This window comes from Podarcis erhardii (genome assembly GCF_964252035.2).
Source record: "Podarcis erhardii genome assembly, chromosome: 9".
NCBI classification, from domain to species: domain Eukaryota; kingdom Metazoa; phylum Chordata; class Lepidosauria; order Squamata; family Lacertidae; genus Podarcis; species Podarcis erhardii.
The window spans coordinates 58,570,246-58,589,455 of record NC_138512.1 but is presented as its reverse complement, the minus strand read 5'-3'; the positions used below and the strand labels follow the sequence as shown (position 1 = coordinate 58,589,455).

At 43.2% G+C, this 19,210-nt stretch overlaps 2 protein-coding genes across 7 annotated transcripts in view; both read right to left on the bottom strand.

Moving 5' to 3' along the window:
• CENPE (centromere protein E) overlaps nucleotides 1-679 on the bottom strand; it is a 36,904-nt gene extending 36,225 nt beyond the window's left edge. For all 6 annotated transcript variants that reach the window (XM_081876608.1, XM_081876611.1, XM_081876610.1 and 3 more), the window contains exon 1: nucleotides 532-679. In XM_081876608.1, the coding sequence (XP_081732734.1) occupies nucleotides 532-587 (56 nt within the window). In that variant the 5' untranslated portion in view covers nucleotides 588-679. The remainder of the gene's footprint in view (nucleotides 1-531) is intronic.
• Nucleotides 680-2,530: 1,851 nt separating this feature from the next.
• On the bottom strand, nucleotides 2,531-13,770 carry LOC309350141 (radial spoke head protein 6 homolog A-like). Its single transcript, XM_081876835.1, has 6 exons — nucleotides 13,011-13,770; nucleotides 11,372-11,606; nucleotides 10,114-10,872; nucleotides 8,582-8,720; nucleotides 4,563-4,680; nucleotides 2,531-2,883 (listed from the first exon to the last, which is right to left on the bottom strand). The coding sequence occupies exons 1-6, from the start codon at nucleotides 13,667-13,669 to the stop codon at nucleotides 2,652-2,654; spliced, it is 2,142 nt and encodes a 713-aa protein (XP_081732961.1). The 5' UTR covers nucleotides 13,670-13,770; the 3' UTR covers nucleotides 2,531-2,651.
• Nucleotides 13,771-19,210: the final 5,440 nt, after the last annotated feature.

The following is a 19,210-nucleotide window of genomic DNA, read 5'->3' as shown; positions in this document are numbered from 1 at the left end:
TGCTTAGGTGGGGCATGGTCAAACAATGGTCGGGAACCACAGCCAGATGGGTTTTTTATGTATGTATGTATGTATGTATGTATGTATGTATTTATTTATAAATAAAATTTAAGGAGAGTGGGGAAGCAGGGTTGGAAGGACTTTCATGATTATTTTCAACAGCAAATGTATTACCCGCCCTTCACCATCAAGCCGGGGTTACAGCAATTAAAAAACCCAGATTTTTTTCCCTTTTAACCCACGCGCATTTATTTTTTTTTAAAGTGGGGGGTGGGGAGAAGCATTTAAAAGCAAATAGAAACAGAGGCCAGTCGCAGGAAAAGTGTGTGCGCCCCATTCAAGAGTCAGGCTTCCTTCTCAGGGCTTCGCATACATGTTTAGCCAGGCTGTTATGGCCTCGCACCTCTCCACGCGTGCTTACTTCGAAGTAGACCCCTTAGAAACACCGGGGAGGGGTTACTTCGGAGTAAACGCGGAGCGAAATGTGGGGGAATTGATGTGCACTCCTGTTCCCCCCCCCCCGAAACTCACCTCGCAATAAGCGGGCGCACCCGCACGCAGACTGTGACGCCGCCTTCCTCAGCCATCTCTCCAAATGAAGCCGCCACCGCCCTCACCCGCCACCGGACCACTATTTCACTTCCACAGTTTGAATTTCCCCCCGGGACCCTTTTCTATTGGTCCGTTGGTGACGTAACACTCAATCCCCGCCCACAGGTTGGCCCGCAGTAATATCTAAGGGCAGGGGTGGGCGGGCGAATCCATCTCAGGCGCCTGGGCGGGGGGGGAGGCGATGAGACAAAGCGCGCTCGACACTGTATAAAGTACCAGAGGGAATTTCGTCAGATTCGAGCCTCCTTCTTGTCCCTCGGGAAATGAGTGAAAAGGGTGCGGAATACTCCCCTGGCTTCCTCCTTTTCCTTGTTTTAAAAAGGCCGCGGTGGTGCTAGGGTTAAAAAGGTTCCTTTGTTGTTTCCCTCCCCTCCCCTCAGCCCCGTGGTCGCTCTTTGGTGGGGTCAGGCCAGCAGAAAGCCGCTTGCTGATTGGCTGGATCGGATTCTCAGCCTTGCGAGCGCGTTGATTAAATGCGTCCGCTTTAAAGCGCTTATCTTGTTCGCGGAAGAAACTGCTAAGCCTTTTGTTCCAGTAGTTCCTCAAAAGCGCTTTTGGATTGAGAGGCAGAGCGGGGCATATTTTCCTGTTTATTTAGAGCGCCTCCCCTACCACCCAGCTGATTGAAAGTGCCAGCTGCCCGTAGGGAAATATTTATCGTTTTACGCCCTTGGCAAGGACTCAAGGCAGTTTAATAATAATAATAATAATAATAATAATAATAATAATAATAATATAGTAATAGTATAATATAATATAATATAATTAATATAATATAATATAATAATAATAATTTATTATTTATACCCCTCCCATCTGGCTGAGTTTACCCAGCCACTCTGGGTGGCTTCCAATCAAGTGGTAAAAACAATACAGCATTAAATATTAAAAACTTCCCTAAACAGGGCTGCCTTCAGATGTCTTTACAGAAAAAAAATGTTTACAGAAAAAATAAGAACAGCCTCAAAACAACGGGGAACTCAAGAACGTATCACGAATGTAATTGGGCAGCGGTGTCACCCTCCTCCTGTAGAATAAATGGCAGGAAAATAATATACCCCGCCCCCCTCTAGGTCGGGTATGTGTGAATTTCGAGGGTTTTCGAACTTTTATAAAAAACTGCCTTGTCAGCGCAATTTTTTTAATCAGTTAATAGTTATTATCATAAGTGGAGGGGAGGTGGCTAAGAGGTAATAGCTTACAGCTGCTATTTTGAGTGGTCACCGCAGATGTATATATTGTTATGAGTTTGGCAGGAAGGAGTAGACTGTATGCCACACCCTTCTAATCCTGGATCCAGCACGGAATCATTTGCTAGTGTTTTTAAGCCTTTCCCCCCTGTACTGTTTCCCCAATCTAAATCTCCACTCCGAAGTACCTCTATCTGTTCCCTGGTGTGTCTAACAGCAGCTGTGAGGTGCTGATTTAGATTGAGAAATAAGCATGGGGAAAATGTTAAACATCCCCTTCCCTAGCACTGCTACAAAAAATTAAAAAAATGGGAACCCACAGAGCAGCTTTAAAGTTGATTTTTAAGTTGGGAGATCAAGTTACCATCCCCCCGCCCCCCAATGTTCTTGTTTGGGCCTGAATGCTACCAGAAAAGTACTGGCCTGCCTTCATGAAGAGTAATTATGATATTTATATATTAAAATGTTTATATCCTACCTTTCAGACCCCCTTATGGTTGACTCATAGGAAAAACCTGTGCTGTTATACAGTGTGAGAAGGATTAGGACAAAGTTTGTCTGTCTGAACATTCAGCACTCTGTTTGTTCTAATATTATTAATAATGATAACATTAATGAGATGTATTAGTTGCTTGTTGCCAAGGTCTCCAAGTGACTCCATTAACAGGAAAAGCTTTTCATCTAACTACAGTAAAAGCACCAGTCCTAAAAACAGTAAGACAAAACACTTTAATCCAACAGCTATTCATATATTTCTATATATTATACTTTGCTTATTCTAATACATTAGTAGAAAAGTTTATACATGCTTAGGAAACAATTATTATAGCAATTCTTGCTCTTTGGAATTTAATCATCATCCTCTTCATCCTCTTCCTCATCCATCTCTTCCATTTCTTCAGCTGCCAGTGCTTCCTCCTGTGCAGCCTTGAGTGCCATCTCTTCTTCCACAGTTGGGTCTGTTGTTTCTGTGATTTCTGGCCCACTAAGGTACTCAGTTTGCACGGGCGGTGGCAACTGAGGGCTGAAATTTTCTGCACTGTATTTGTGACCCCAGCCAATGTAGATGTTATCAAATTTCCTAAAGGAAGAAGTGAAATATCATAATATTACTTGAAAGGAAAAATCCAACTGTCCTTACTTTCCAAGGCTTGAGGCTGGATCTATATTTTATGTATGACATATGGCTACTGCCAAAAGCTTAATTGCAAGGTTTCCTCCTCTGTACCGTCTACCATCTGAAAGATAAACAGCTGGATCCTACGCATGCTTACTCAAAAGAAAGCCCTCTTGAGTTCAATGGGACTTGCTCCCAGGGAGCTCAGTATAAGATTCCCACCTTAGTAAAGAAAAATATGTGAAGTGACATTGCATTACCTTCCCCCAAAATCACAGCAAATGAAGGAAATGCATACCCTCATACCGTGATCACATCATAGTGTTGTTGTTGTTGTTTTGGGGTGTGTGTGTATGCGTTCCCTTCTAATTTCTGGATCCAGCATGGATTCAATTGCTGGAATATCCAGGCCAGCCTGGTAATGGCCCACTGTATACTGTCAAGTAAACCTAGACAGCATCTTAAAAAGTAGAGACATCACCTTGCCAACAAAGGTCCATATAGTAAAAGCTATGGTTTTCCCAGTAGTGATGTATGGAAGTGAAAGCTGGACCATATAGACAGCTGATCGCCGAAGAATTGATGCTTTTGAATTATGGTGCTGGAGGAGACTCTTGAGAGTCCCATGGACTGCAAAAAGAGCAAACCGATCCATTCTTAAGGAAACCAGCCCTAAGTTCTCACTGGAAGGACAGATCGTGAAGCTGAGGCTCCAATACTTTGGCCACCTCATGAGAAGAGAAGACTCCCTGGAAAAGACCCTGATGTTGGGAAAGATGGGACGGCACAAGGAGAAGGGGACGACAGAGGACGAGATGGTTGGATGGTGTTTGCGAAGCTACCAGCATGAGTTTGACCAAACTGCGGGAGGCAGTGGAAGACACAAGTGCCTGGCGTGCTCTGGTCCATGGGGTCACAAAGAGTCGGACACGACTAAACGACTAAACAACAACAACATACTGTCAAGTTAGTTAGAAAGACAAAAGGCCAGAGGGGAGAGTTGAGTTATGAGATCTAGAAGCTTGATGCAAAAGCAGCAGGCTGGAAGTCAGAAAAAACCAGGCCTAATTTCTGCCGGAATTCAAGGCTGTGGCTATAGGAAAAGCAAGAGCCTCCTGGGGTGATGTGCTGTGATCCCCTCCATTGTAGACTCAGGTTGTATAAATCACAAAGACACCACAGTCTCCACTATGGCTCATTTCCAAAATGATTGGAACAACAATATTATGCTCCTCCAATTAATTGATACAAGAATTGCACATTACAGTTCAGGTGACATACACTCACTGCTTGTTTCTCCTTCCAGATATGACGAAAAAGAAACTTAAGGCCAAATGAAAGACGAGAAGTGAACGGTTAACCCTTCCGCTCCCTTCCACAGACTTGCCAAAAATGGCTTCCCTGAAATTGCTATTAGCATTTCAAAAGAAGCCTCTACTGGCATCTGTTCCTTGGAAAACCTAATAGCAGGGTATAATCTGGAATATTTAATGTGATTTGAGTGGATTGTTAAAATGGAAAACTTAATAAAAAATTATTATTTTTTAAAAAAAGGAAAACCTAATAGCGGCTTTGGAAAGATTATACAATTAGAAGAAGAAACAACAGATTATCAAGCAACCCAAGTGATTTCTGCTTCTTACCTTCCAATAGCAAAGGCATAAGCCCCAGGCCATAAATTGGCCTGAAGAACTGCAAGGGCATATTGAGGAACTAAGTTTGTTGATGTCTCTGCTGACCATGGTGGGATGTTCTGAATGTCTGTTTAAGAAACAAATTTATTCTTGGTTACTTGAGAAAAATTAAGTAAGACATTTTGCATGTGTAAAACTTTTACCTGAGGAAAAAAATGCTACAGTACATTTCTTAAACAGTGTTCTTAAATCACCAATTTGATTTTGAAGAAAAGGCAGCATCAGGAGGACTTCCGGGTTAGCGCGAACGGCTAATGGCGGATTCCCTCCGAGCTCCGGAGGGAATCGGCTCTGCTGAGGACGGGTCTTACCGTGCCGGCGACACGGGGACCCTCAGAAACCGCAGGCGCGGAAGCCTGCGGACTTGGTGACTCGGTGGGCACCTTAAGCGCCCTCCCCGACCCACGAAGAGCCTTTTTAAAGGCTGCGGAGAGGGTACGGAGAGTGGCGTGGTGCTGAGAGTAGACCGCTACCTCAGTAGAGCGAAGCCGCAAGCCATGGCCGGAGAGCGCTGACTTTCTTCCCAAAATTTGGACTGGATAACAAAGGACCCGTGAGTAGTGGAATTTGGACTTTAAAAATTTTATCCTGTGAATTCGGCACGATCGGGGGATGTGTTAAAGGGAAGTCCGCACCCCCTCTACTTATAGACGTTTCAAAGCAAGGAACGGAGAATTAAGGCGGAATGAATACTGTTTTGAGGATTTAAAAGTTTCTCACAAATTTGATAGAACAAGATTTTTGTGCTGGAGAGAAAGGGAATTTGGAACTTTGTGTGTATCCCCCCCAAAAAAACCCGGGAGTGTCCTATTTGGGTCCCGGAGGAAGAAGTGAAAGGAGTTTGACAGCTGTCAAAGAAGCTGTCAAACGGGCGGACAAAGTAAAGAATTTTGCTATTTAATAACTCTTGGATACATTTGGACTGAGGCGATTGGAAACAAAGTATTGATAATAACAAAGTAACAGATTATTGGAAAAGGACTACTAAATAACTGAAAGCCCCCTAGGGGGAATTAGTGACATTACAATGGCTGCAGAGGGAAAATTACTGGCGGAGATAGAAAAAATGTTTTTTCTCGTGGGAATCCTGCAGGAGCAGAGTATGGCTCTGAGTAAAGTTTTTATGACCTTGAATCCTGAAACAAACAACTCTGCTGAATGCACAAAGGAGATGTACTATAAAAATTCTGCAGCTGAGCAGGAAGAGATGTCTTTGGAATTGACAGAGAAAAAAGAAGGAGTTCAGACACTACAAGTGGAAAATATCAACCAGAAATCTGCAGCGTTAGAGTATGAGCAAGAAGACCTCTGGATTACAGACCTGCGAAAGATGAGAAAGAAGAAGAGAGAAGCCCCTGGAGCACTTGGAATATTAAAACTAGAAAGAACAAAGCAATATGATCGGGACTTTTCTCTTGAGTATGGAAAACTAGATGGTCTTTCGCAGCAAACACTCTTCAACATTCTGAATGAAAGAAAATATGATCTGACTCTGACTGAACTCCTTCGGGGTCTTAGGACCATCAAAGAGGACTACCAATATAGCTGGCAGAGAGGGACTGACAGAGAATCAGACGCCTCGGACGTGAGGAATCCGGGCTAGAAATATTCTTTGTTTGTTTTCTGGACATTTGTCTAGGAAGGGACAGAAACCGGGGCAGGGGGGGGAGAGAAATAGAATTATAAAACGTTATGTTTTGTTTTACTTGGTCAATGTGACCTATAATTAATATAATAAAGGGAAAATTTGTGAAGGGGAAGTTAGATCGACCTTAAAAAAAAAGAAATTAATGATTATAAGAGAATTGGATAGTTGAATACAGATAAACAAAAGATTTCAATTTTTAAAAGCAATGTGAATATCTTTAAGAGGTTAGGTAAGAACTTGCTGAATTAATTTTGGAATTGGGATGTAAGAGGAGGGGGTGGGGGGAAGTCAATGAAAGTGGGTAAAGAAACTTAGGGTATGTAATTGTATTTGTGTGTTTGTTTGTCTTTGTCTTTGTGTGTGTGTCTGTTGTTATAAAATGTAAAAACCCAATAAAAATTATTTAAAAAAAAAAAAGAAAAAGAAAAGGCAGCATCAGGACAGTGAGGGATGTTTTCAGGAAGGACAGGAATAAACAAAAATGTTGCCTAATGTGAGGCACATACAATATTAAGTCTTCCAAACTGGCTCAAACTCTGAACAGGCACACTTCTTTTGCATACATCACACCATTTGTAACTTTATGTTGATATTAACCTAAGAAAGAAAACATGAGTATGGCTGTCTCTCTGAGAAAAATGCTTTCAATCTTTTTAGTTTCACTGATATTTCAATGAGAATGCCCCCATGTTCTTTGAATGGACTGAGACAAGCAATGCTAAGATAGATTGATTAAGCCAATGATTTATTGAAGATGCCCTGATAAAAATGTTCTAAACATACTGTATCTTTAAATTTCCTGAAATTTTATGTGATTCATTGCACCTGGGGATAGCCTTTAGGGTTCTGCCAACAGTATCAGTATCACTTATCCACACGTGCAAGGAATCACATAAAATTTCAGGAAATTTAAAGATACAGTATCCAACATCTAGCAAAGAGAACACAAACAGTAGCCATCTTATCAGAAAACTTAAATAAAACAATTGAAATCTAATTCAGTATTCAAACTCCCCGGGTGCAGGGATTTAAATAAGTAAATCAGTCTGATTTTTTGTTGGCGCAGTATTTAAAATGATCTCTCCTCATCCCAAATTTTCTCTGATAGGACTGTGTAAAGTAGGTCTGTATCTGCATGATGGTGTTTTACAAAGTGCTCAACTAGAGGTGCCTCCATGACTTGATCCTAATGTGGGATCGATGCTCTCCTATACGGAAATTTTATGTGATTCATTGTACCTGTGGATAGCCTTCATAATGCTACTAGGGTTCTGCCAACAGTATCAGCTTGCTACACTTTTAAGTGATTGCTGATCCATGGCTAATTGATGTACCTTTGGGGACAATTAATTTGGTATGTATTTATTATTGGTTGTTTATTTGCAGGCCTGTCATTTCAATCTCTGTACAGTAATACCTCGGGTTGAATGTGCTTCGGGTTGAGCACGTTCGAGTTGCGCTCCGCGGCAACCCGGAAGTAACGGAGCATGTTACTTCCGGGTTTTGCCACTCGTGCATGCGCAGACACTCAAAATGACATCATGCACATGTGCGGAAGCAGCAAAATGTGACCCGCAGACGTGCCGTTGCATCTTACGTTGCGTTTAGGATGCGAACGGGGCTCCGAAACTGTATTGTATTTGAATGCAATGTATTTCATTTTATATCATTGCCACCTGATGAAGAATTATCATTGAAACAGTTCATTATCCTGGAAGAACTGTTCCGTTTGCTGCTGTGCTTGGAGTACCCTACTGCTATGTTCGGAGCACCTATCACCTTACATTTATAGGATATTGACCTTGGAAAGGCATTTTGCCTCCATCTCAGTGATTTACCATGCCTACCATTCTTGTTTATGGAACACTTATTTGATACCTGTTATTTGTGACTCCATGCACATATCATATGTCTTCTGTTTATGAATTTTGAAACAGTATAATGTTATAAAGATTTTGTTAGTATATTATTAGCCGACGTGTTGCTTCTTGTTGTTGTTTAGACTGTCCTGTTTTGCAACACGGGATTTTCTTTGGCTGATAAAAATGTTAGCATTAATCTGCATTCCAACTGAAGTCCCTGTTGTTGCCTTACTTCCATGTTTGATTGAGGAAAAATGAGTTCCCCTTTTTTAAACTATACTACTAAAAATCACTATGAAGTATTGATTCATTTTAGAAATACTATACACTTAATGATCTACAATCCCAAACCACCACCTGCTTTCTGCACTACTTTCTGCCAATGCCTCCAGGTCTGTAATATCTGTAAAGGAAAGGGGGGGGGGGAAAGCATCAAACATGTCTGGCCACTGGTGTACCTGCATCTTCAGAGAGTGGCGTGAGAAGTGGGGGTCCTACTTCTTGTGATTCTTCTTGTTCATCTGGTCTCTCCTCTTCCTCATCCTCCTCTTCTTCTTCCTCTGATTTTTGATAGGGATTAACCCAAGTACAGCGTCCCTACATCCAATATACCATGGGTTACAAAGCAAGATTAATGTGAACTCAGCATCCAGTCAGGCAATATTCCTTTGCTAATAATATGAAGCCATGGGCATCTTACAAAAAGGAAGGAACAGAGGGAATTTATACTCAATGGGATTCTTAAAGCACTCTTTATTCCCCCCCCCCCCAGTTTCTCTTTGTGAGTGTTCATTTTTTGTGTTAACCTCCATCTCTGCTATGCCTTTTGAATGTAATCCCATGCCCTGCAAAAGCAGAGCAGCCTCTCATAAGGCACAGGTGGCTTTGCTCCTGTTTCTGCTGGCTTTCATGCACAGGCCCCAATGTGAAATGTTGGACTTGCTTCAACTGGAGTACACCACATGCCATGGGCCAAAAGAAGGACTAAGTAGCTGGATGCTCTAAGACAGAGTGTTATCTATCTAGAGCAGAGGTGGGGGAACCTTTCAGCCCAAGGACCAGATTCTATTGTGTATGGATAGAGCCAGAAACAAGTGAGCAGAGCAATTAATGTAGATGTTACCTTTGTACAGTTATGTGTATTCATAGATTGCTTTATTTTCTCCATCCAGATGAGCAACAGGCCTCATCAGAGTTCAAGGAGACATTCCAGTGAGGGAAGAACTTGGGGTGTGGCCTGGAGAGTGTTCCAAGGGCCAGATAGACAGATATCTGGCTCCTCAGTCTAATGTTCCTGACCATTAAAAGAGGGCCGGGCAGCAGTGGAAGATGGGGAGTGGGGAAAGATACAGTTGTACCTTGGTTATCGAACAGAATCCATTCTGGAAGTCCGTTCAACTTCCAAAAATGTTCGACAACCAAGGTGCGGCTTCGGATTGGCTGCAGGAGCTTCCCGCACCCAATCGGAAGCCGCGTCAAACGTTTGGGTTCCCACGAACATTTGCAAACCGTAACACACACTCCTGGGTTTGCGGCGTTCTGGAGCCAAAATGTTCGAGTCTCAAGGCATTCGGGATCCAAGATATGACTGCACTGATACTCTTTAACATCAGCCCCCTACCCACCCATCCCTTGTAAAAGCACAGGCCTCTAAGAGGGTGTTGTTTCTGGGAGGTTACTTTTATCAGGACTAGGCACTGCTCTGCCTATATAGACCATCAGGCTGAGTTGCTGCAGCTGTTTAGGACACTCGCCAAAGCAGCCCATCTGCATTGGTGTTGGAAAAGGGAGGATATAAGGCTATCCAGTTGAAACTGACGGGTGGTACAGAACTGTTTGGGCAAGCAAGAAGCAATGAAGACAATGTTTCATCTAAATATATTCTTTGTATGATTGTAAGATGTATTATTCACTATTTGATAGACCCCTTAATAATAAAAAAGGCACTTAATGAGCCCTATGTGATGCTCTGTAAACTCCTCAAACATACCTGCATTAGAATATTCTGTACATGGTGGACCCAGTTGGCAAGGGATTCTACCAACTCTGGCACAGAAATAGGCTCAAAGTCAGGATTTTCTTCATAACTGTCTCTTCCAGCTCCACCCTCTTCCTCTTCATCTCCTTCCTCTTCTCCAAACTGATAAAAGCCCAATGGGCTGATCTGGGTCGCTGCTGAAATGCGGGCAATCTGGGCTCGCAGGTAATTGGACTCATTGCCTGGGAAAGGTGGGTAACTCACAATGGGAGCATCTAGTCTTCCAGTGAAGTATTTCTTGATCTTCCGGGCATTCACTATCTGCGCAGGTGTCACATGGGGTAATCTCACCCAGGGTTTCCCTGGTTCATTGCAAACAAAATAAGTGTATTTATTGGCCCCGGTTCGATTATCTTCTTTTGGTATTACTGGTGGTGGCTTGTAGTTTGGCTTTGGTGGCTCATCTTTTTCTTCATCTTCCTCTTCATCCTCATCTCTGCCTTCGCTCCCCTCTTTTTGTCCCTCCTCAGCCAATTCCTCCTCCTCTGCCTCTTCCTCCTCCTCTCCCTCACGGAACTCAATTTCAGCTACAATATAGTTTGCTTCAATGCCTAGGATTTTGCCCCAGAAGCGACAAGTCTGGATTGGATGTGTGTTGACCAGCTGTTTGAGGGCCAGGAATATGTGGTAATATTCTTCTAAGCTCAGGCCAATTCCAGCCTGTTCAAAATAGAAGGCTGTCTCCATGACGTTGGGTAGAGGAGTTTCTGGCTAGTGGGGGAAAGTGCCAAAATTAGATAAGCATAATTATAAACAGCTTTTATTGTCAATAATTATTTACTTCTATACACAGCGATCCTAAATTTGTGTGCAGTCCCATCCTGTGCAAGTTTACTGAGTTCAATGGGATTTACTCCCAAGTAAGTGTGAACAAATTTGCAGCCTTGCTTGTATGTATGCAAATTCATGGGCCTGAAAAATAAGCATGTTAAGACTATGGTGAGCTTAATAATTAAGTTTAACCAGACACAAATTCCTTATGCTCTTTCTACAACTATGACTGAGCCCAGTGGTTCTGACAAGGACCTTTGAGCTTCCAGGACTTACAGATTGTTGAGAGAGAGCTAAGGGTGAGAGAAAGAAAACTGAAGAAAGGGGAATTGGCCTGTTCTAGCTTTTAACAGTTTATTGCTAGCATTCTGAATGGGGAAGAGGAGAGTTCAGCAGGTGTCAATGAGTTTTTCAGTTTTTGTGTGTTGCAGTGACTCACCAATTCCTCTTCCATTTCTTGGTCTGTTCCTTCTCCACCACCTTTCTGGAACAATGTCTTATACATTTCAGCCAGTTCAAAAGTTGGATGTTTCTCATATTCGTCTCGGAGAGTGTCCAATTTCTTCTGGAACCGAGCACACTTCACTTCCTTACTGATGTTCTCAATTATGTCAGCTGGGTTTTCAGGTCGCTCATCCAGAATCTTGGCCAGCATGTCAGCAAGATGGTCATACCTATGAAATTAGGAAAAGAGATGCCACGCCATCCCAGAGGAGACATGTTATCAGCTTACTGCAATGCATTCTGAATAGAATTGGTTTCATATATTTGTGAAAGCACAATGTATTCTCTAAGACAGTGGTTAGGAAACTGCAGCTCTCCAAAAGTTGTTGGACTCCAACTCCCAGCAGCCTCAGCTAGCATGGCCAATGGCCAGGGGTGATGGGAGTTGTAGTCCACAGAAGAGCCACAGGTCACCCACCCATGCTCTAAGCATTTTCTTTGGAGACAGCATTTCTGTTGTAGGGAAATTCTAATTGCAGTATTATATTTGGTTGCTGGATTGGTTGCAATTTCCTGCTTCAGTCTAAAGAGAACTGTATGAAATGTTGTGCTGATCTCACAGGCAGCTATTGGACAGTGCCCATAATGTAACTCCTGACAATTGGCACAAGTTTCCCACATCAATTTGTCACATTTAAAATGAACAATTATTTATCAAGTATTGCTAAATCTCTTTAAAAGCGATGTGCTCCATTGCTTTAATATTATAGTTTGAGGGCACTCAGTCCACCATTAAGAAACAGTTACATTTATGAACAGTGTTATCCTCTCTGCCATAATGTCCTGCCATCTGAGAACCTCCCCCTTAGTCCAGCCCTAAAGCACACAGAGGGAACAATGTATTTGGGTTTTTTATGGTGAATTACTGAGCATTCATATGTATGTTTACTTGAAAGTGTCACTGTTTCAAAGGGGCTTACTCCTATTTAAATGTGCAATGGATTGCAGCCTATAAATTCCATCTGCTCCCCATCTTGCTATCTCATCTACAGCAGGATGAGTCCCTTCCTATAATCAACTATATACAACGAAAGTATAGATATATAAAATTTTCTGCTGTTCATATGCCCATTCCACATAAGCTAAAACATAATTGGTGGGTGCTTTGGCACATAAGGCCAACAAGAAATTAGTGGGACCTGCAACAAAATCATGCGGTGTGCAGTGCACCTGCTTAAGCTTCCATGGCCTCTTCCAAGACATTCAATTCCGCTATTAGGACTACAATTCCCATCATCAAATCACAGAATTGTAGAGTTGGAAGGGACCGCAAGGGTCATCTAGTCCAACCCCCTCCCAATGCAGAAATATTTTGCCCAATGTGGGGCTCAAGCCCACGTTCCTGGGATTATGTGTCTCAAGCTCTACGGACTGAAACATCCTGGGGCTAATGATAGTCAGAGCCTAAGAACACCCAGAGGGCTACAGCCATTTCGCCAGCCGCAGGATCACATCCTATGACACACGTCTTCAATTTGGGCAGACTCCTTTACTTTGCTACCCACATTTTGCCCAGTCCTACTGGACGAGATTCTTCCTTTTCCTGCTCGGGTTCCATTTCTACCCATACTCACAAGCTCACGCCGGTTTTGAGGCTCGTCTTCAGCAGGTAGGCTTTGGCATTCTTTATCGCCAACGCTCTGGGTCCCGGATCTGGGATCTGGTCTTCCATCAAGGTGGCCCCCAACTGGTAGAGGCCGATGCCAGGCTCGTGGGCTTGGTAAGGGCCGTGAACTAAGCTCTCCTGTTGCATGATCTGGCTGCCTCTCGACACCGGCACGTGGAAGCTGCCTCTTGTGACCGGCTGCTGCATTTGGTCGTGATACATGGCTCCCATGGGGTCTTGAATCTGAGGGAGGCTTCCCCTGGGCAGGGTGGGCGGTTGCAGCAGCTGGGGCTGTTGCTGCTGCCAAGGCATGCCGCCCCTCGCCTGAAACAGGGCGCCCCTCGCCTGGTGAGGCTGGTACATGCCGCCTCTTCCGTCTGGCTGCTCATAGACGCTCAGCCTTGGCTCCTGGGGCTGGTACATGCTGCCTCGTGGTAGCTGATCCGGGTATTCACCAGAAATGGAGCCGTCCTGGTCAGGGCCTTGGCCTCCCTCAGGTTCAGAAACCATTGGAAGGCCGGCCTCTGGCTGCAGGCCCCCGGGGTCTGGCTGGCTGGGCTGCCTGGAGGGCTCCTGCTGCTGGGGGTTCTCCCCATTCTGAGGCTGGTCGCCTGGAGGATCTGCCATGGGGAAGTAGGAGACCTGCTGCCTTCCTTAGCTTCGCCCTCTTTCTCCGTCTCTCGCTAGCAACGGCTCCCACCACCACCACCAGCAGCAGCAGCACGGGCGTTGCTAAGGTAAACCTGACACCGTTGCTAGGGGGAGCGGATTGGTCACGACGCCCAGAATGGGAGGAGCCACAAGGAGAGCAAACGGCTGCTGATGTTGGAGGTGGGAGCGGGAGGGCAACCCGAAGGCTCATCTTGATAGGAGGATTGATGAGGGAGGAAGGTGGAAAGGTCCCGCCTCCCTGTGCTTATCCGGAGATATGTGTGAATGAATGCTTTGCCACTCAAAGAAGCAGCTCTGTGCTGCTTGGGGACGGGAGGGAGACCCTAAAAGTAATTCCTGTTCATATTCATTCATATATGAATCCACAATAAAAAAACAATGAAACAAACACAGAGAAACATATTTATTATTATGTGTATGTGCATATATACAGATGTGTATACACACACATCTATATATATGTATATGACATATAGAGAGAGAAAACACAGAAAGATTTTTTTTTTTATTGTGCTACGTAGATTAAGTTTTTATTGTTGTACACGGCCTTGGGATCTTCGTATAAAGGGTTATAAAAATGGAATAAATGGCAATTTATTTCTGAGGATCATTTAGTCCAACCCCTCTGCAAGGCTGGAATCTGCAGCTGTCCCACATAGCTATCAAGCTTGCGACCTTGGCATATCAGCACTATGCTCTTCACCAACTGAGCTATTCATGCATTCGGTTTTGTGGGTCCCAGTTCTATGGAACTCCTGGCTGAGATCAAACAGCTTTGTGGGATCTCAGATCAGCAGCCCTGGATTAGGAAGTTTTTAATTTGTGATGTGTAGTTGTATTTTTATATTCTGTTGGAAGCTGCCTAAAGTAGATGGGGCAACCCAGTCAGACAAGTGTAGTATTAACAACAACAACATCAATAATATCAATAACAACAACAACAACCCAAAGTTGAACTCCAACTCCAAGCTTGTATGAACCCCAAAGCAGGAAACGACAGGTTTCTTTAGTCAGGTGACAGCCCTCATTTGGTGTAGTGGTTAAGAGTGATAGACTCGTAATCTGGGGAATCAGGTTCGCGTCTCCGCTCCTCCACCTGCAGCTGCTGGGTGACCTTGGGCTAGTCACACTTCTCGGAAGTCTCTCAGCTTCACTTACCTCACAGAGTGTTTGTTGTGGAGGAGGGAGGAAAAGGAGATTGTTGGCCGCTTTGAGACTCCTTCGGGTAGTGATAAAGCGGGATATCAAATCCAAACTCCTCCTCTTCTCATTTAAATGCATTCCTGGGTAAGCCAACTTGCAAACCACATTTTAGGACAAGGTCAGTTCATGCTACATGAATTCTACATTCCTCATAAAGAAATAGATGTCAATTTGTAAACAAAAATACTCTATACTAGCCACACAACCTGGTTCATCTGATGAACTAATGGGGAAGTGTAATCTTCTAAGTGCTAACTGCGGGCAAGACCTTTGTATCTTCTGTAGCTGCTGAGTAATATCATTTGATTGCATTTCCTTCAGGCGCTAAGACACTTGCTTGGAAGAGCCTGAAAACCCTCAACAGAGGCACAATTATTTGCCTATGAGTCTAAAAGGCTTTTAATTGGTACTTGGGAATGGCACTATTGGAAATCCTCTCCCGTGTTTAACAAGGAGGTTAATTAATTAGCTACTAGATTGGATAATTGGATTCATTACAAAGAGCATGCAGCTTGTATGGGCTCAATGGTGGATAAAAGGAATTGTCCTAAATCCCAACAGAATTACCTACAACTAAGTTAACCTGGTACAACCAAAATGCCTCATCCATGAGTGCAGGAGGAGAAAAATAGCAGAATATATAAAATAGAAAGGTGGCATGTATGTGAACACTACAATCAGGTATGATTGTAAAACTTCTATGTGTAGAAGAGAATGAAAGCACAAGCAAGACCCTTATAAAAGGGAGGTTTTGCTGGACTTCTGCAATGCTGAAAAGGTTAACAGTGTTTTTTCAGAAACTACTCCCATTGTGTTCAATGGGCTTACTCTTTGGTAAGTGATGTTTAGGAATGTGGTTGGCATGTATGTTTGTGTCACCATTGGGCTGGACACTGTGCAGAAGGGTGGCGAGATGTAAAAGAATAGAATCATATAATTGTAGATTTGGAAGGGACCACAATAATCCTCTAGTCCAACCCCCTGTGATGCAGGAATCTTTTTGCCCTACGTGGGGCTCGAACCCATGTAATGCTCTACTACTCATAAGCTACAATTATCATGATGGTTTAACATTCAACCCCTTTCCCTAGGAAACTCTCGGGGTTTTAGCTTTGTGAGAGGAATACAGTGGTACCTCAGGTTAAGTACTTAATTTGTTCCGGAGGTCCGTTCTTAACCTGAAACTGTTCTTAACCTGAAGCACCACTTTAGCTAATGGGGCCTCCTGCTGCTGCCGCGCCGCCGGAGCACAATTTCTGTTCTTATCCTGAAGCAAAGTTCTTAACTTGAAGCACTATTTCTGGGTTAGCGGAGTCTGCAACCTGAAGCGTATGTAACCTGAAGCGTATGTAACCCGAGGTACCACTTTATAGGGTTTCCTAACAACTCTCAACGCCCTAAACTGACTACAGTTCTCAGGATTCTTTGGGAGAAGCCAAAGGGGGATGTGTTGGAAAAACGCCCTGGGGGTGCCTGCAAGCCCCCTCAAACTCTGGGCGTCCTCCAGTATGCACAGCCCTGGAAAAGGCATTTCCCCTCTTCTCCAGTGCGCTCAGCGACACATACCAGCTAGTATATGCACACTTAATCTTCTGGCAAAACACAGCAAGAAGAGTGAGACATTGTAGATCTAATCTACTATTTATTTACACACTATGTACAGACAAAGGCATAATGGCGACCCTTCTCTCCTGCTCTGAGACCACAAAAAGAACAAGTAAAAGTGAAAGTACATTACAGCGGAAGAAATAAAACTGTGTTCCGTTTCTCAAGCTCTTTTCAGACAGGCATGTGATTTACAACAATCTCATCTGCAGCATCGGAGGCATGAAATACTAACAGGATGACACTGCTTTAAATGTATAGTGCAGATGAGGACTTGGCATAGATAATACTAAGCTAGATGGTCTAATGGTCTGACTCAGTATAAAGCACTTTCCTATGTTCCTATGATATAAATGTCGGTATGTATAAATTCATATATTTCTTAGCAACCTCTGTCTGCCCATGAGGACAGCCAAAGGGAATGAAGACTGGGTGATTGCTACAAACAGGGACAGCTAAAGACAGATAGTGAATGTAGCAAGCCATGTGCCCAGCAGATGGCAGCTGTACACTAGAGGTGGCAATCTCTGATTCTGTAGGTCTGCAGAAATAATATTTTCTCTTGGGAGAGTTTCAGACAAGGTGCGAGGGAGGGAAGAATTATTTTGGGGCTCATCTATAGGTGAACATTATTTCGCAGAGAACTCATTCTCTTATTTGTGAAATCAGCACTCAGTGGAAGAATCTGAAAGGACATTTTCCCCAGCAGGACTAACTTTCCTATCTAGTCATATTGAGTCCCAGATTCCAAAGGAGCTATCATTTCCTTTCCCCCACCCAACCCTCCCATATTTCTAGGCAATTTTTAAAAAAGCGGTAGTGGGGTGTGTGTGTTATTTTGATGCTTGGCCTCCTCTACAGATGTGCTTTCCAACACATGGAGGAAAGGGGTGGGGCCTCAAATGTATGGGAGGAGCCAGTGGACACGGCCCCATTCTCTTCCTCCATGCAGTTGTTAATCCAGTGAGGACGAATGCCTGAAACATAAATAAACTTGAAACACTGATGGCATGATAAGGCTCTTTCATGCATATGTCAATAAGTTTCTCTGGTCTGTCAGGGGAAAGCTAAATGATCAATTTTCATTGAATCATTTTAATTACCGGCACAAAAATGTTTGCATCTCAATGAGTAAAAATCCAATGTTAATGGTTCCCTGCCTTAAACAGGTTCTGTGCTGCCCCAATGGAATTAAAAATCTGACCCCTCCAAAAAAAATTCACTATAATTTATTTGCAGTATGTTTCCTAAAAATACCTGAGACCTCCACCAATTATTATCTGGGCAGACCACCTGCCATACAAAACTTGGTGATATTTTATGAAGCCACCAAACCTAGATGTGGGAAATTAACATCCATCTTGAGGTCCTTTTGGTTTTTGCTCTGAATATCAAATCCTTGATGAAGAACATGTACGGCTTGAAAGCCTTCTAAACATTTTTTAAACAACCAATAAATATAAACACCTTTCTTTTTGACATTTTCTAGGCCAACCATGGCAACACATGACTTATTTGCTATCTATCTGAATGGGCTCCTATTGAAAAGCAAAGCTAATTTGAGTCAGAAGCAGATACGCATGATTTCTGGAGAAATAGTTTATCTGCCAGAGAAAGCGGACCAGACACTTGGAGCACAATTAGGATCTTAAACGCTGAATTGCAGCCAATTATAATGATGTATTAATGCATCACTCATTAGTTTTGACAGAATTCTGCTATGACATAGACTCACTCGCCCACTTTGTCCTCCTCCATACGGCTGACTAAGCTAGAGGATCACCCCGCTGTGACCGAAGGCGGAAAGGTTAGAGAAGGCACTCAAAGACTCTTCCCCATGTGGAAATGCTGTTGGGAAGCAAAGAGGAGGCTACTGTTCTGCAGGGGGCTGATAGGCAGCACAGCTGTTGCTCAGAAGAGAATAACGCATTTGTAGAGCTCTTAGGGCTCTCTCTCAACTGATGACAAGAAGTGGAAGCCTTGCCATCAACGTAGGGCACCGAAACAAACCATTAGTATGCTGGTCAAGAATAGCCTGATTGCCATGTAAAATTCAGCTTTGGATATAGATTGGCATATGACTTGCATATATCAGCATCGATACTTTACCTGTGAAGCAAATTCTGCAAAATACTATCCAGACAAAAATTAAAGCACTTTCAAGTCCAATTAACTTCAGTGGAAGAATTAGACTCATGCTGAACTCTCTCCCACTGAAATCAACGGGACTTCACTTTGGTTGGATTGTATGATTATGGCTGTGGTTTTGATTGCAGAACTCCGCCCCCTCCTACATTTGGGGTATTGTAAATTGTGATGCCTGCAGCAGATGTTCACAGCTAAGCCTTGACTATATTCCATTCCAAATGTTGCCACAACAAACTAATGTGGCAGTGGGGGCAAGAAAGAGACAAATTATTAAACGCATGCATTTTTCTTTTTTTGAAAATGTGCATATATATATATTCTGAATTTGTGCTTCTTTGATCTTACATAAAGTTGTCCTGCCAATATCTGTGTTATTGCATGCAGAATAAGACCTCTATGCTGTAGATGTGTGGGTTTGGTGCAGCCATTCAAGAACAACCATCATTTCAAAAGTCCGACATTTTTTGTTGATTTTCTTTGACAGAGGCGGGTTGCCATATTGCTCAAGATTTGCTTTACTTTAAAGGAGGAGGAATTAAA

Coding starts and splice junctions, on each gene's coding strand:
- LOC309350141 (XM_081876835.1), bottom strand. CDS start 13,669: ATGGCAGATCCTCCAGGCGACCAGCCTCAGAATGGGGAGAACCCCCAG. Junction 10,873..11,371: donor AAGAAATGGAAGAGGAATTG/GTGAGTCACTGC, acceptor TTCCCCCACTAG/CCAGAAACTCCTCTACCCAA. Junction 4,681..8,581: donor GCCACTCTCTGAAGATGCAG/GTACACCAGTGG, acceptor TTTCTTAAACAG/ACATTCAGAACATCCCACCA.